This window comes from Macrobrachium nipponense, chromosome 25 (genome assembly GCF_015104395.2).
Source record: "Macrobrachium nipponense isolate FS-2020 chromosome 25, ASM1510439v2, whole genome shotgun sequence".
Lineage (NCBI taxonomy): Eukaryota > Metazoa > Arthropoda > Malacostraca > Decapoda > Palaemonidae > Macrobrachium > Macrobrachium nipponense.
In genome coordinates, this window is record NC_087214.1 from 34,049,758 (window position 1) to 34,067,427 (window position 17,670).

General features: G+C 36.5%; 3 protein-coding genes across 9 annotated transcripts in view; 1 reads left to right on the top strand and 2 right to left on the bottom strand.

Moving 5' to 3' along the window:
- The window catches only part of LOC135199029 (tRNA pseudouridine(38/39) synthase-like), a 64,414-nt gene extending 58,515 nt beyond the window's left edge, over positions 1 to 5,899 (bottom strand). Inside the window, 5 exon segments of the mRNA XM_064226945.1 lie at positions 1,111 to 1,277; positions 1,454 to 1,615; positions 1,863 to 1,990; positions 2,370 to 2,478; positions 5,808 to 5,899. Coding sequence (XP_064083015.1) covers positions 1,111 to 1,277; positions 1,454 to 1,615; positions 1,863 to 1,990; positions 2,370 to 2,471 — 559 coding nt within the window. The 5' untranslated portion in view covers positions 2,472 to 2,478; positions 5,808 to 5,899.
- LOC135199337 (clusterin-associated protein 1-like) overlaps positions 1 to 16,548 on the top strand; it is a 76,657-nt gene extending 60,109 nt beyond the window's left edge. The window contains exons 1-10 of one of the 3 annotated variants that reach the window (XM_064227275.1): positions 6,898 to 7,053; positions 8,414 to 8,471; positions 8,586 to 8,782; positions 8,980 to 9,165; positions 9,270 to 9,359; positions 11,875 to 12,015; positions 12,534 to 12,610; positions 14,062 to 14,200; positions 14,487 to 14,571; positions 14,891 to 16,548. In XM_064227275.1, the coding sequence (XP_064083345.1) occupies positions 8,450 to 8,471; positions 8,586 to 8,782; positions 8,980 to 9,165; positions 9,270 to 9,359; positions 11,875 to 12,015; positions 12,534 to 12,610; positions 14,062 to 14,200; positions 14,487 to 14,571; positions 14,891 to 15,279 (1,326 nt within the window). In that variant the 5' untranslated portion in view covers positions 6,898 to 7,053; positions 8,414 to 8,449 and the 3' untranslated portion in view covers positions 15,280 to 16,548. Of the gene's footprint in view, positions 1 to 6,897; positions 7,054 to 8,413; positions 8,472 to 8,585; positions 8,783 to 8,979; positions 9,166 to 9,269; positions 9,360 to 11,874; positions 12,016 to 12,533; positions 12,611 to 14,061; positions 14,201 to 14,486; positions 14,572 to 14,890 lie in introns of those variants that run through there. The other 2 variants (XM_064227276.1, XM_064227277.1) reach the window with 2 other exon arrangements.
- Positions 16,518 to 17,670, bottom strand: part of LOC135199338 (trafficking protein particle complex subunit 5-like) — a 44,077-nt gene continuing 42,924 nt past the window's right edge. For all 5 annotated transcript variants that reach the window (XM_064227279.1, XM_064227280.1, XM_064227282.1 and 2 more), the window contains exon 5: positions 16,518 to 17,548. In XM_064227279.1, coding sequence (XP_064083349.1) covers positions 17,450 to 17,548 — 99 coding nt within the window. In that variant the 3' untranslated portion in view covers positions 16,518 to 17,449. The remainder of the gene's footprint in view (positions 17,549 to 17,670) is intronic.

A 17,670-nucleotide genomic window follows, 5' to 3' on the forward strand; every position in this document is an offset into this window, starting at 1 on the left:
CAAAGAACAGTCAAACCCCCTACATTTACGACATACAGTGTGAGGATCAACCGAAGCCTTCGGTATCCTCACCTTGCAGCCTACATTCACACACACTCTCACACTAACACTTGAATCAGGACATTCTATTAGAAAAATCAAAAAAGCAAGTCCAGAAAATCCAGTCCACAGTAGCGAATGCCAAAACAACGATCCAGTACGTCACCAAGAAATCCAATAAAGATGATCAATAAAGTCTTGAAAAGCGAATTCCAGTCAGGAGGTAGTAACAACAATGTTGATACCACCGGCGACAGAGAAAATATGATAGAAAACGGGAATGGTTCCTAGTCCTGCCGCCCAGGGCAGGCAGGTAGATCACCTGACCTACCGGTAGCGAGTGGCGCGAAATTTGAATTTCTGTCGGGGACGACGGAGTCTTAGCTATGTATATATCTGACAGGTAAGTCATTGTATGAAAATAAATATATATATATATATATCTATATATTAATATAGACTATAGATCTTATAATGCATGGTTTATGCAGTTAATATGAAGGAATCTAAAAAAAGGAAATAAGTAACAGCACCCCTGTGAATAATCCACGAGCCGCCACTGGTTATAAAAGCAATAAAAGATGATCAGGAATAATCTGGATGGAGCTGGCAGCTGGTCTACTGAATGCTCTTCCATTCTGAGGGTAAAACCCATCTTGACAAAACACCAATTCAACAAAATTTAAGATGGTAATAAATATTGATTTAAACTACAAGATGTCAGTGCTCAAAATGAATACACTTCATTAGGATACAAGAAAATACTAAAATGGTCACAGCACTGCACAGTTTGTTGACAATACATTCACACAGTAAGCATTGCTTTTGCTTATCAGAAATGACAAGATAATTCCTATCACTCTGAAGTCATATTATACGTACTTCTTTTATCAGTGCATCACCTCAATTCTGTCTAAATCGAAACATGGATATTTGACCCTTTGATCAACTGATCCCTTAAATCAATTTGCAGTGCAAGTTAGTTTTAATCTCATACAACTTTCTGCTTCCTAACCATTACCATCAAATAAAGAGATAATTAACTAGATTCTACGATCAAAGCTCTCTTACCCTTATTCAGTAACATGACATAGTTAATTTCCTGATCATCACCATCCACGCATGCTGTTGGCTTGTCATCCCCAACAATGACGCCAGTTCCCGAAGTGAGACGACTCCGTAAGGTAATGGAAATGACCTGGTCAAAGGCGCTTACACCTTTGTCGGTTCTGCCACATCTGCAATGTTAATAATAAAATAATTTAAATGAAGTAGTGCCTACAATCATGGTAAGAAGCCCACCGGTACTGTTGTATTGCAAAGTTATGTAATCCTGTATATACCAAAAGAAAAATATGCACAAAAGAATGGACTGCATCAGGACACACTAACCAACCTCCTCAGAATAACTCACCTGTGGTAGTTGGAAGTTTCTCTTGACTCTATTAAGCGAGTTTTCATCAGAGCAGAAAAGATTTGTGCCTCAATTGTTTGCTGGGTGTCTTCCTGCACAGCAAAGCCACTGTAATCCCACCCTAAGTAGGCAAACTTCAAAAGCACATGACGTTTGGAATACCTGAGATGGAAAACTGTAAATCATTATTATGATCTGTTTCAAGTCATTAAGATTCATCTCTCTACTTTTTTCTCTTTCTTACACTTCCTCTATCTTGCCTCCTTTACACTGCTTTACTCTAACCATACCCATTTCTACAAGCAATTTTTCATTCTGTCCCCATTTCTAGTAAAACATCAAACACACGAACCCTTGACTCGAGAAAGAAACACTTTTACAGAAAATGACATGTCTAGCATGAACTCACTTTGAAAAGTCAAAGGGCCTCTCTTTCCTGGGTTTCCCTGTCTCAACTGCAACACCTTGACTCTTGGCAAGAAGGTTCTGAAGCTGTTTATTGTGGGCTTCTATTTGCAATAATCGTGCTTCAAGTTCCTGGAATGGACGAACATAAGACGTAACAAATACTACTACTGTAGTACCAAATGATTTATGAATCAAAATTTCAACTGAATGCTGACACATTGCTTTGGAATTATAATAACAGTATAGTATATATAGGAATTACACAACAATTATGTACAAAATAGTCCATATCGGAGGGTCACAACAAAAGTCCACATAGTCTTTCTTTACTGTATTTAGTCTCGAGTTAATTATAAAGACTGGCAATGCCGTTTCACGTGTATGAAGAAATTAACTACAATGGAATGGCATCACAGCTGAACAATTTACTCTGACAGAGATCAAGCATTCAGAACATTACATATCGCCAGTTTATCGAAACGGCTCATGTGCAAGAATAGCTACTTACTTCACGAGTCAGCTGGGATATGGGAGTGCTTTTCTGCTTTTTATTTCTTGCGACTTCATTCCTGCCATTTTCAAAAGAGTCATTGATTCTCTGGGAGTCCATTATAAACCTGAAAGTTATAAACAATAGGGTTACTGACCAAGATGAAAAAATTAAAAGTTTTGTATACCTATGTAACATATATACTTAGATCTCTATTTCACGTTAACCAGATTTTCAGCAACCGTAGGCAGTTTGTCGTTGCTGATAAACCGTTTAATGGAGCTGTTAACTGGTTAACATCGCCATTGAGCACATCATACCCTTTTTGGCGTCGTGAATCCCATTTACTACTACTTGGTTAACGGTGATTTTCAGTTACCGGCGCTTGGGCGATAACTGAACCCTTACTGTTAACCATGGACTGCCTACAATTCTCAACTGAAAATACCATGTGAAGCCTTTGACTACACAGATATCTGTAAAAGTAAAAATTGTGCCCAAGTTTCTTCGGTGCAACTGAGTTTTCTGTACAGCATATAATGCTGTATGACAGCCATAGCCCATAAAACTCTCAGCTGGCCAAGGTGGCCTGTGTTGTTACATTGCCAGACACACGATCTTGGCTAAATTTAACTTTAAATAAAATAAAAACTCTTGAGGTAAGAGCTCTGGCTGCAATTTGGTATGTTTGATGATTGGAGGGTGGATGATCAACATAACAATTTGCAGCCCTCTAGCCTCAAAGTATATCTTAGTTTTACCAGACCACTGAGCTGGGACCCAAACTACCACATTATATCGAGAAATGAATTTCTATCACCAGAAATAAATTCCTCTGATTCCGTGTTAGCCGGCCGAGAATTGGACTTCAGACCACTGGATTGGTAGCGGAGTGCAAAAACCACTCGTCCAACGAGGAACTTCCTCTAGCCTCAAGCTCTGGTGTTCTAACCAACCGCTGGTCGTAGTGTTCTGACCCAAATTCACACTTATTTATGCTGCTCTGTGCCTAGCCCATAAGTAAGTAATTGTTCAAGGCCAAAAATGATCCTAAGCATACAAAATTCAAACAAACAAATCAGTAGCTCTTGTCATCAAAAGAACAGGTCCTATTGAATGACTACCTATAGCAATGATCAACCAAGACAACTACTGTTTCCAGTGCTTGCCATCTTTGTTGTCCATGCAAAAAAGATCTCATCTACTTCCTATGACCCAGCTGAATCATCAGCCTCTGACTAGACTAAAATTATTCGGATGTGTAAGATCCCACTCCCTCACTGACTCAGATGACTCTCAAGTATCACTGTGACTCATTTTATTTCCCTTACACCTGGCAACTGAGGTCTATATGCTCAAGGCCTTCCAACCTTCCTCCACTGAAGTAACTGCTGTAGGGCACAATTTACGCTCTCCCTGATAACAGCTACGGACCTTTCACAATCAGATAAAAGGATTTTTGGGAAGCTTTTGGCTAGATCTAGCCTATATCCACTGTGGCTCTTAATATTCAAGAAACTTGAGAGGTATCTTTGTAAGTAGCATTAACAAAATTTTTCAGCAAAGGTTAAAGGGAATCAATGGATGGGGACTTTTAGTCAGGTTCGGATGTATCCCTCATAAATAAAAACAACATACGTATAGGGTAGGGGGTTGGTCAAAGAGACCGTAGTGTCAGCCAGGTTGGGCATTTCACCCTAAGTAGGGTTAAGTTAGAAAAGATGGAGCCAGTTGAGAATGACGGAAACGAGACCTTACCTTCCTAAGTTGACTTGGGTGGCGTGCCTTGACCTGGCAGTGGGGGTTTTGCCTTCGTGGACTCTGACTGAAGTAACACTGAACATTGGAAACATGGACTACGCTTGCACTTGGAGATAGTATCTGAGCCTGCTCCCTTATCTCTTAAGGTAAAACTGAAGACTGCCACTGTGGCCTAGTTCAGCCAGTTGCTGGTCAAACTAGGCTATTTGGTGCCTTTTAAACTTATGTTCCAGATTTTGTTTGTTTTTGTTTGTGGTTATGATATTCATCATCTTTAGTTTATTTTTAAAGTCATCCCCAAAAGGCCGGTACTAAACACAGTGCCTATTTTGAACATAAAATGGAAGTTACCGAACCTTAGGGGCACATTAGTGGTCTTCAGTTTTACCATTCTCAAAACTACCCAAGTGGTAGCTTACAGGATGATGGGATCAGTTGTTAACACTATCTCTGAGCAAATGCTTAGTCCACTGTTTCTGATGTTTAGTGTGACTTGGGGGGTCGAGGCCTTGAGGGGTACGAAGCCAGGTCAGGGCACAGCGTCTTAAGTGAGATTAGGTAGATAGAATAGGGTAGATCTAAGTAACAGTGGCGTGTCGGGTATTTCCTTGGAAATTGACTTTTTCTATGGTATTTTGGTCACTAATTGAGAATTTAATGTTATTTTTTAGGCCACCTTCCTGAAAATCGGAAATTTTGGCCTTCATTTGTGACTTGGAAGAAAAAAAAGTGACTTAGAGAGGAAAGTAGAGGTCTCAGGTGTTGCTTCGACGGATGCTGCTGGCTCTTAACTCACGTCTATCCAGGATTACAGGACATGTTAAAGTACTTTTTTGGGAAGGTGGCTGCCGAACAGGTGAGGTGGCTCCCAGAAGTCCATTCAATCATTTCCCCTACAATTAAGAATTTAACATTTTTCGGTGGTCAACTATAATTAACCTGTAATGGTCAGGATATGGTGGAACCTGTTCTCGTAGTTCTAAACTCACCCCCGGAAACTGGAAAGATAAAATGCATTCGAGTATCTCCCACTATGATTAGGTAGTAAAGTGCATTAGCTTAGGTCAAGTTAGGTGTGATGATGGGACTGTATCCCCTTCATTACCGTAACCAGCAGGGCGGCAGGGTCATGCTACCTTAAACAAAATGGATGAAGGAGCAAATCACAGTAAAATAAAAAAAGCTAGGAATAAAATAAATAAATGTAGCCTACGTCTTCTAAACAATTAAAATACGTAAAGAAATATACCTGTCTTCTAAACAATTAAAATACGTAAACAAATATACCCGTCTTCTAAACAATTAAAATGCTTATAAACTAAATATATAGTCTTATAAACAAGTAAAAAAATAAATACAGCCAACCTATATGTCTTCTTAATAATTAAAATACGTAAAAAATAAATATATAGGGCTAGTAGGTCTTCTAAAGAACTAAAACATATAAAAATAAATATATACATCTCCTAAACAACTAAAATATGTAAAAAATAAGTATATACGTCTTCTAAACAATTAAAATACCTAGGCTAAATCCTTAGGTAGGTCATGAAAGCCAAGACTAAGCTAAGAGATCATCATGAAATAGGTACTACTCAATTACTGAAGCCTTTCCCATTATTTCGCAACATTTTACTGATTCCTCAATTAACACCAACGTGAACCGAATAATTACGACAAATAGTAATGATTTACCTATATTACGACGGACAACACGTGTTTATCATAAGCAAATATCACTATGCAGTGGTTGCTTCAATATGTCCCTCGAAAAAGCCATACTTCAGAATTAGGTAAACAGAGGAGAAATTGTAGTGAGTTTATTATTATTATTATTATTATTATTATTATTATTATTATTATTATTATTATTATTATTATTATTATTATTATTATTATTACGGCAACTTATGCACAACGAATCACTGGAAATGGCCTCATTCAAAAATAGAAAAATCAGAGAATGTATTTCTTGTGATAAAAGTCGAGACTTTTATAAATACGGACATACATACAGTTTATATATATATATATATTATATATATATATATATATATATATATATATATAACTGTATTCTACTGTCGTAATTGTGCTTGTGTTGAGTACTAATTAATGCCTTTTTATATGTCTTTGGTCTCAGCTCTCATAAAGGTAATACTTATCAGAAGTTCCTTATATCTTCGGACAGATATTAAGTTACTGATAATACTACTATGACCACACTATGAATTCTTTTTTTAATATGAAAATCTTACTTTTTGTATGATGACTACACGTTGAATTCACGAGTTTTGTCAATATTTTAATCTTGGGAGTTTCTTCCCAAATTCATGAAAGGTGTTATTGGCCACGTAAACGGATTGGTAGTACTTCTCTCACTATCTCTCTCCCTCTTTATATATATATATATTATTAATATATATATATATATATATATATATATATATAATATATATATATATATATATATATATATATATATATATATATAGCAATTCAAGCTACAAATGTCCTTTAATATCTAAATTCACTTTTACCTCCCAAATGATATATTTTCATATATGTACCGAAGGGGAATTTTTAAAGTTGATTTGTAGCTTGGAATTGATATATAAATGGATCACGGTTCGATGTGATAATTATCATATATTATATATATATATTATATATATATATATTTATATATATATATATATATATATAATTTTAAATGCCTAAAATCAAATACATGCCTCGAAAAGTCACTTATTCCCTAGGGTGGCATTATGACGTCATCCAAGAGGCCCCGCCCCCTTCTGTCAGTGTAAACAAGCCGCTGTCAATTGACTGTGTTGGGAGCAGGTGTTTCGCTCACCTGTAATTGATTGATTGGTTTGAACTATGGTGGCGTCGTAACTCCGCTACGTTGCAAAGCGAGGATTAGAATCCTCTGATTCATGTGAGTGACTTCAGATGAGGTTTTAGGATTGTTTTATTAATTTTTTAAAGTTTACTTATGGTTTTTGTTGATTAGCTAGTACCTAGGTATTAAGATAAAGTACCCCGATGACAGCCAGGGGGTACCACCTCTATGGCGTTTGTATGTGTAAAGGAAAAAAATACGTACCTGGATATACTTCATTATCTGGACATTTAGGAATGGTAGAGAAAATAGCCCTTGCAAAATCTCAAGAGAAGCCCCCATAGGTGGTGGGGGGAGGGGAATTGTACCTACTGTCAATGCACGTCACTTGGTCACTTTAGTTATTACTTAAGGTTCTTGGTAAAACTTACTTCATTTGCACAACCTGATTCCCTCCAGTTGCCGGCCGGGACAGTGGTTACTCCTTACCCCCCCCACCCCCAACGTCAGGTAGGTTATGTAGGTAAGATCTTGTTAGGCTAGGACCTGGCATTATAGGTAAGGTCATGTTCATTTATGTATGAGAAACCTGTCCCGTTCCACATGGCTGGAATCAGACTGCGTAACTAAAGTAAAGTCTTATGAGGTTCTCTGCAGCGTCCATTCGACCCCATCGCTGCAACCTCTTTCATTCCTTTTACTGTGCCTCTGTTCATGTAGGACTCTGACTTTCCACCCTTTCCTAACAATTTTTTTGTAGTACAACTGCAAGGTTTTCTTTAGCCTGTCAGACTTTTAAAACCATTTTACTCTCAATATCCCTTTCAGCACTGAATGACCTCATAGATCTCACTGCTTGACATCTGCCCTAAATGTTCTATTCCATTCCAATCCACAAGTTAGGCTTTTAGAAAACAGGCTTTGCTAAATGAAAAGATTATTTAAATATAACGGTGCGATCTGTCCTTTCAGGATTTTTCTGGGGTAAGAAAGAAGGTTCTGTTTAGCCTTGGGAGGAATTTTTCATTTTGGGGAGTGTTATATGAACAGAAAATGCGCACTACTATGCCCACCTCGTCTAAGGGGAAGTGGGTATAAAGAAACATAAATATGTATGAGTAACAGAGAAAAGATCTACATATTTAGTGAAGAGAGCTGAGCAAGATGCCAAGCCTATAAAATACAGTAGTAGCTTTAGTTTGTAGAATCTAGTGAAATGTTTCCATTTGGATTAAAATTGCTTTACTGATTTTATCATGTTGCTAGTATGTTATCATTTTAATTTTGGAAAGTAAATTTATTTCCTTGTATAGTTCAGCGTATCATTTGTTGTTACTCTCAGAAATGAGTCGTTAACTTTCATAGTTAACTATCAAAACTGTGATCTTCACTTAATACAATATACTAGGTCAGTTTTGCACATGTCTGGTTTACTGAAAGTCGTTTCTTTCAACAGGTTCTCTGAGCAAACCTGAGAGTTTACTATTGGAAGATGTCTTACCGGGAAATAAGAAGTAAGTCAAAGTTTTTCTCTCTGATTAAGTTTATTTATTTATTTTGTTCTGTAAATTTGGAATTTTTTTTGTGGAAAGGAATTTATTTGTTCCATGTTTAATTTTATTTTCCAGACTTGATTGAGCACACAAAGGTATTAGGATTCCATAGGGTAATATCCATGGAAAATTTTTCAACACCCAATTTCCCTCTGGTTTCCGAAATCCTAATCTGGGCCATGAAAATCGTGGACAGTGAGTATGAAGTCAGCAGCGTCATTGATTTTGAACCGGACCGCGTTTTGCTTATTCGCATTGCTGCCGTTTTCTTTGTAAGTATTTTATGGAGACTGTTCTTTCTTGTTTTGTTACAAGTAGTTTTGTTCAAGGAACTCAGATTTTCCTTTAAAGCTTTGAAAAACTACTATAAGTAAATTTAATTTGTTACATTTTAATGAGGTATTTGGTAATGAATCTACTAGTAATATTAAGCATATATGATAAGATAAATTACATGCTTCAATTACAGTATCAGAAGATGGGCATTAAAATAAATACAGTGAAGTTGTACGGAGCAGATAAATTAGCTGTCCGTGAACTCTTGAAAGTGACTACCCGTCTCTATGCAGCCACCCAGACTGCCCTCCATTCACCACCAGTCAATGAAGACAATGAGGAATTGGAAGAGAATTTAACTGTTAATCTGAATGTAAAGGTATGTGAAAGTGTTTCAGTTGCAAGTCATCATGAATTTGTGTATGGAGATGCATTAAAATTATTGTCAAGGTATGCCTAGTTTATCAGTGTTTACCTTTGCAGGAATTGCGAGAGTTTCGACAGCTTGCCTCCAGTATTGTGATGGATGCTGCCACTCTCCACGATAGCCTGAACAATGAAATTGATGCTAAGGTAGGTCTGACATACTGTGACTTCTATTGCCCTTATGTCATAGGGTTGGTGTGGTGAAATTTTTGTAGTTTAGAAATATACGTACTGTGCAGTGATTTCCTTATGACTAACTTTTGTCACTCATTATATTGGTATTTTTTTTTTAGTAAGCTTAGGGAATGAGGATATTTTTACACTGGGTTATACAGTTCCCTATTAGTAGATAGTACTGCATTAGGTATTTCATTAAACACTAAAGTTAGTGAAATAGTGACATCCAATTGTTGGTTAATGATATAATAAATAAGGAAATATGACTTCTATAGTTCTTGTCTTTCATTAGGAAGCTTCATGAGTCGTCCTTAATTGGCATTCTATTTTTGTAGTTTAAATCTCTTCTGTGCAAATTATCCAAATCCCTTCCTCTATATCAGTGGTTAAAATTCCAGACAGCTCAAGATAATGAATATGAGGAAGAAGCAGAGGCTTGAAATGATTGAAATTCTGCTTCAGAAATTGTTTGAAGCAAATTATGATACCTGGTTTTCAGTATTAATTTACATCATGGGAATACTGTCTCTCAACAATTAAAGGTAGTAATATAAGACTAAAGCAGATGAAATTTACTTGATAATGGAACTCACAAAACAAGCTCTCACTCCTTACGCTGCAAATTCATTTTTTATCTAGATGTGTAATAACACAGGAAATAATTTTAAACACAAACCTATGGCTCGGTCCTCTATTCAAGAAAGTAAAAGTGGATTCTTTAGTTTTTATCATTCATTGTGTGACTGAGAGGCAGGAGTTTTAAACAAAAATATTATGACTTCACTAGAACTTGTGGATTCCATGTCAGGAGTAGGAAGGAAAACTGGTTATTTGAGGCGACTAACAAATTTTGTGTTGCAGTCTGTACCGTAATTGTAATTTGACTGGACACCTGCCATTGGTTTAAAATTTATTTAACAGACTCATAAATATCAAACTTTAATCCTTGCAAAGTTGGAAAATTAAATGTGAAAATTGACACTATAACTGCTGTTGATGCTTCATACTTTAGATATATGTATCCCAGATGGATGCATGCTGTCTTATTGTTCACTGTGTAACACTGATGCCTATTTCTTTCATTTTTTTTTTCAGAAGAGTAGGTCCAAAGGTAAAAATAATACTGCGTTGCGCATTTGACTAGAAGTGGATATGCAACTTGCTTAAAGCATCATTGCATGTGGTTGAAACTCACATACACAAGATAGTTGTTTAATTTGTACAGTAAATGAACTTGCATTCATCGCCCCGATAACCGTGTAATTGTAACAGAGTGCCGTGCAATTAGAAAACTCACTTGGGATCACCTTTGACTGAGTGATTGTTTTGAAATATATGAGGATGTGTGGTTTTTCTTAGAACTTGTATTTATACAGTTTGATTATCTGGAGTATCTATAAATAAGTTGGCATCACTTACTCGACATATTTCCAGGAAAGCGATGGAGTATTTTTGATATGCAGTGCATAAGTACCTACACATGAATGGAAATAGTACTGTAATTGCTTTCATTATTTCTCTAAATGCAAATTTATTTTTGTTAACATCTGGTTTCACTATTTGACACTAGGAATGGTATCCTATTTTATTTCACATTTTCCCCTTTTATTTCATTAAGAAGCAGAACATTTTGTAGAACTAATCCTTGCTTGATGTTGACTGATTTTTACAGGGCATAGTTTTAAAAATGTTTACTGATAAACATATTTCATCCAACCATCCTTTAAATTGAAGTGGTAACTTTTCAAATTTAACATTTTTGTATGAATATTATCCGTTACAATTTTTGCATTTTAACTTAAAGTGGATTCAGTTTTAGTTACCTTATTTATATAAGATATGTAAATGTGCAAGGACTTCAAGCTGAGACTGTAAACAGTATGGTAACACTTCAACCCATTCCATACAAGCAGTCCTCGGTTATTGGCGGGGGTTCTATTCTCGGCTGGGTGCTGATGAGCTAAAACCGCTATTAACCGAAACTCAGCTATTTATGACGCCTATCGGGCCGAGTTTCGGTTAATGGTGCCTCTGTTGGGCATTTTATGGCGCCATAACTATTATTGGTGCGTTATGGTGCAGATAACCGAAATGTGGCCCATTATGGTGCCATAAATCTCCGATTTTATGGCGCTAGACAAGCCCCATAAAACCGGATCGCCACTAACCGAGTCTGCCGATAACCAGGGACTGCCTGTACGTACTCGGTACATGTGCACAGTACTGTACTGGAATACCTCTTTGGCACACAGCATGCTACGTTGGCAAATTAGAGCTCACTAAGGCTATACATATACTACATACATCAAATCATCACATCTAGTACCTGTGCACAATGCCGAAATACTTCTGTAGCACGTAGCATGTTACATGGAAAACTACGGCATAACCCACCTGTTTGAGGACAATTCTTTGAAGCTTATTTCATACTGTACTCTACACATAAATTTTATTTGTCTTTGAGTATGCACATTCTCCCCCCCAGATTAAACGAGAAGTTACCCTGAACCAGGCCTTAGACATTGATCGGCTTGAAGCCACATTGGTGTCGGCCCTTCATGCCCTCTCTGCCACTGTTGCAGAACTCAAGGAAACGACACAGCAGCTGGAGAAACAAAAGGCTGAGGTACGGATATATAACTGCATGTTCATTTGAGCAACAGACAGTTCAGGGTACTGTACAGATAAACATTAGTATCTGAAAATAGCAAATACAACTAGGAATAAGTATTGAACAAAAGAACCTAATTTACTTTCTTAACTAAGAGAAATGTCATCGCCTAACAGCAATCTGTCAGTCAGTAATTAACTACTACTAATTGCTGTAGTATCCAAAATATAATTCTGCATTATCTTTGATAGTATTTGCATAATACTTTGTATGTTTAAAAACCAAAATAGCTAATTCCTTAGGTTTATAAAATGAGTCAAGCAACCTACTAGTGTAGTATATCTGAAATTTCAGATAATTACCTTTGGCTTCCTGTAGCTTTTGGTATTCGTACACAAACTTGAGTGTACTTTGTTAAATTATCTAAAACTCCCGTCCGGCAACAGGGCATCAACTGTTTCAGTAGCACGGAGCAACCAATATTTTTAATTTTATTAGAATTCATTGGAATACAACACTATCCTCTACTACAGGTGGAAGAAAAACTTGAGAAGAAGAGAGAGTCATTGGTCAGGAATCATCGAAGGCTGGAGGCCTTGAACAGAATCAAGTGAGTATGTTGTCATGAAAAATGTAAAATTCATGATTTTTTGGAATTAAAAAGATTATACTGACTGGCTTGTAATAAACATTCTTTTCATAAACTTGCAAATTAATCACAAACTTCCATAATAGCAACTTGATCATGAAAATGGTTCTGACAAGAGATCAGACAGCACTGCCAACTTTAAATTTGAACAACAGATGTTATTTATAATGGCATTTGACTGGGATGATTGTAATGGGAAGGAACAAAATGTGTGCCATAAAATGATCGTCATTATTACCCTGTACGATTATTTTTTACATTGTTAAACATTTCTGTAAAAGTACTTCTTTTTGGTTTGTAGTTATTTAACTGTTCTGTTTTAGTTTATTTGTTTTGCTTTTTATCTTTCTGTTAGTTTGTTTAGATTTGGGTGATCATATCAGGTGTACGCACTGTATTTCTTTCATTTTATTTTTTTTTATTTTACATTTTACTGTCAGATGATGATTAGTATTTCATTCAAGTGATATGTCCGTAGTTGCTTTTGTAATTACTTTCTCTTCCAAGTAATTCAGACAAGCATAGTCTTCATAAATGTTTTTATCACTTTTTTTTCTTTAAGGGTTTATATAAAAGAGTGAGTTGTCTCCACTCTTCTCTCTACACCTCATGCGGTGCACTGTAGGCATTACTTAAGGCTCTTTGCAGCGTCCCTTCGGCCCCTAGCTGCCCCACTTTTACTGTACCTCTGTTCATATTCTCTCGCTCCCATCATGCTATCCACCCTCTCCTAACACTGATCCCTTAGTGCAACTGCGAGTTTTCCTCCTGCTACACCTTTAAAGCCTTTCTAGTCTCCGTTTTCGTTTCAGCGATGTGTCCTTTGTGCCTGAATGCTCATCAGGTGTAGATCTTTAGCGGATTCCTTTCTCCAAGATGTTGTGGATCTTCCTTCCCACAGCTCTTGGTCCTGCAACTTCCATATTTACTGCTTTTCTAACCAACTGTTTCTGATATCATTTCATTACGTATTCAAACCATCCCAACCTCCTCTTCACTCAAGTGCAGCAATGTAGGCATTACTTGAAGTTTGTTGCAGTGTCCCCTTGGTCCCTAGCTGCACCCACCTTCATTCCTTTTACAGTACCACTGCTTTATGAGTATTGTCTCTCTTGCATCTTCAACCTTTCCTAAGAAATGTTTCATGGTGCAACAGAGGTTTTCCGCCTGTTACACCTTTCCGACCTTTCTACTCTCAATTTCCCTTTCAGCACTGAATGAATGACCTTAATTTTATATTCCATTTCAAATCATCTTTCCAGCCTCTTGATACCACATCATTCTACCAATACCTCCTCTTTTTTTTTTTTATAAGAGCCTCCAACTGTACTGTTCCCATTGTAAGTCCGTACTCTCCCTACTCGTGGAACATTTTTATTAATTAACCATTAACCTAGCCATCTATTCTCCAGACCAGCTTGGCAGACTGAATTTGAAGATGAAGAGGCAGAACTCCGCAAAGCCTGGGAGGAATATGTTACAAAGCACAAGACTTTGGCATATTTAGAGCATCAGCTTCAGGTACTGGAAGACCAACAGCTACGCAACCTTGTAAGTGTTGGACAATAAATCCTTTTGTTTTTAATCTGAACTTCAAGATCTCATCAAAGTTTTATTTGGTAGGTTTGCCTTTGAAGAGATTGCTCGATTGTGAAAACCTGCAAGCTATGGATTTATTATTTCTGTACAATTTGTCCCAATTTACAATTCATAATTTTTTTTTTTTTTTTGCATAGCCCTTTACATGTTTTGTAAATTTTACTGAACTTAGTTTACTGTTCAGCTGCCAAAATTTGATAGTGTTTTAGATCTCCACAAAAGAAATGTGTTTTTGCAGGATGTGGCCATGCAGATGGGTAAAGAGGCTGCAGCAGCTGATCTTAGAAATTCAGAGGATGCCAAGGAACAACTGCAGACAAAAAGTTAGTAGTGAATATTTTTAATCCTTTTAGGTTTGGGGTCTTGGGTACCTTGTGAGTTTGATGCCTTCTCATTTATTAAAAATACAGGCAGTCCCCAGTTAACAGTGGAGGTTCCATTCCTGGCTGATGCCACTCTAAAACCTGCTTAACGGCAGCTCTACTATTAACTAGAAATCGGAGCTGCTAACCAGAGATCGGCGCAGAAAATCTAGTTAATAGTAGACAAGCGCCGTAAAACTGGATAGCCGTTAACCGGGACTGTCTGTATTTTGTCTCAAGTTTTTATTTGCAATGATTAAAATCTTCTTCTGCTTTACAGGTCGGAGAATCTTCGGGAGCATGACTGGAGAAGGTCTCGACACTTCAGACACAGAGTCTACAGATTCTTTCCTGAATGATTCGGCCAGTGACGACGATAGTCTCACACTTCTCTCGAAGGAGGATTCGACAGAAAAGGCTCTTGGGATTAAGAAAGGAAGTCCCTTGTCTAAAACAAGAGAGGATCTCCAAGATCAATCTTTGTACACAAAACAAGGTTGTAAATCCCTCTCTGGAAGAAAAGTTCAGAGACGACCGTCTTCCGCGCGGCCCAAGTCGGCCCACTCTGAGTCGAGAGTGAACAACTTATCGGCGTGGACGGGCAGCGTCAAAGGCAGTGGTAGAGTTTCTCCTCTTTCAGCTTCAGAGGACAATAGTGATGGATTTTAATGAAGATGAAAATGCTATTTTTATATTCATAGTCTGTGTTACTGAACTAGTTGAGAATGAAGCAAGAAGATAAATTAGTGCACAACTATTTGTCTTCCAAATTTGATAAATTCAGGGATTCAGGTTTGCAATTTTCAGTACATATAGGATTGTGTTGGTATTTCTCATATGATATACTGATTTCATTTCAGGTAACTGTTTGTGGTTTGTTACTGCCTAATATTTTAAGCACAGTTGTATGTGCACTGATTTGTGAACTCATTTCTAGTCACTAAAGTAGGACCTTTGTGAGCAGAGCAATTATGTTGGTGGTTGTAACTGATGTCTTCCTAAATTTAGACAGTATGATTCATAAAATACAAAATGAAAATTCTGTATTTTCTAATGCATGTACGTATGGGCATTGCACCAACATCAGATAAATTACTGATAGACTTAGAGTGGGTTAATATCATTTGTTACATGTATACTGAATTAATACTACTATGGGTTACTTGCCAAAAATGTTTTTGACATTAAAATATGTAAAGGCATTCCATGGAAGATTTGGGCCTGGTAGCCTTCACACTTCTTTCTCTTTGTATGCTGTGCATTATACTTTATTATTATTGAGAAGTATACTTTATTGTATTCAGAAGATGAAACCCATTCATATGGTTTACATTGCAATGTTACATATATTTCCAAGGAAAACAAATATAGATATGTAACAAAGGAAAAATGAATAAATAACAGTAAATCACACTTCGGGTTGGCATACTTCATACAAGAAATTTTCCTCTATTTTTTTTTGCTAAATCATGATAAAACACAGTGAAGAAAAGAGTCTACAGTAAATGCAGAATTCCAAATACTACTAATAATAATAATGATAATAATAGAGTTGGAATAATAGTAATAATAATAATAAAGAATTGGAATATTCCCAAACTTTTCAATGCACTTGCAGCAGCAATCTTCACTTTGGCTTCTTAGCCTCTATCTTCCATGGATGCCTCTTTTCATTCAGGAAAAATAGTTTCCAGATTCAATATTGTTATTGTTGTGAGGAAGTAAAGTCTACAAAAACTCACTCACAGACATTGAGGGTCAACTAACAAAAGGAATGGAATGGCCATTTTGTATCATTCTGTGTGGGAGAATTATGGATGTAAATTATTTTATAATATCAAATAGCCTTATACAATAATCACTTTTGACATAACCTGCTTGTATACATAGGTTAGTAAATCGAAGTATGATCATATATTTTATTAAATGTCATACTAAGATCAATTTTCATTATTTCCTGAAGATTTCAAATTAATCTGGGTGCAATGCATGAATTTGCAGGAATGTGAAGGTCGCAACTGCAAACAATATATGCCCATGTGCGATTCTTCATAATGCACCTCCATTGACTCAGTCTTACCCCATTCCACATCATAAAACGAATGTTAAGCCTTTATAGGATTTTATGAAAAGGTTGACGTAATTATCCTTGAAATGAAAACGGGAGTACATACGTGGTTAATGGTGGGGGATCATAATGAAGTTTTACTTCGCTGTTGAGTTCTGCCTTGTAAAACTCTGCGTCGTATGAAAACTTCATCACTTTGGTCAGATTTAGGATTAAATTATTTTACATTATAAATTACAACCAGTAAACCAAGGTGACAAGTCATATATAAAGCTAAGTGCTTTGAAGGTACAGAGTGCTTGGAAAAATCAATTTAAATGCTTTCACTCTGTGAGGATTCTGTAAGAACAAAATAGTAAGCACAAAAATACGAGTAAGACACGACTGCAGTGTACACGCCTAAACCTCAGTGACAATTACTGAATGAAATAATATATCAATTATAAAAACAATTTTCACTGCTTTTACTCAATCGAAATTGGGTTAACAACATCCGACAAGGTAAGTGTACATACAAGGAAACAAGGTTCATACCTCCAGTATCACTAATTCTTTCATTATCCATAAACAAGAAAAGCACTTCGTCACTTGACACGATGTCAGTTTCATAAGTCATTCCATTTTGTGACGTCAACCGGCTCTTCAAATCGAACGTTGCATGAATTGCAAGGAGATAAAGTAAAGAACTTCAAGTTATAATACATTACGGTAGTCTTATTGCAGTACATATATTATAAAAGCCTCTACCACCTATTTCTTCACATCTCGATACTATCGGCCTTCCAGCTGCTTATCTCTGGTGAGAACATTTTCATCAAACTTGATCATAAAGGTCGTTCCTTTGTGCCACAGTGCCGTCACTTTGGCTGGCTGCAAAAGAAGGTAGACTATTATTTTACAGTCTTCTAATATATCATACCTTAGAATACAACATAACATTTTGATTAAACTGTAAAAGATTACTGGTATTTAATATCAGCATAGGAAACTTT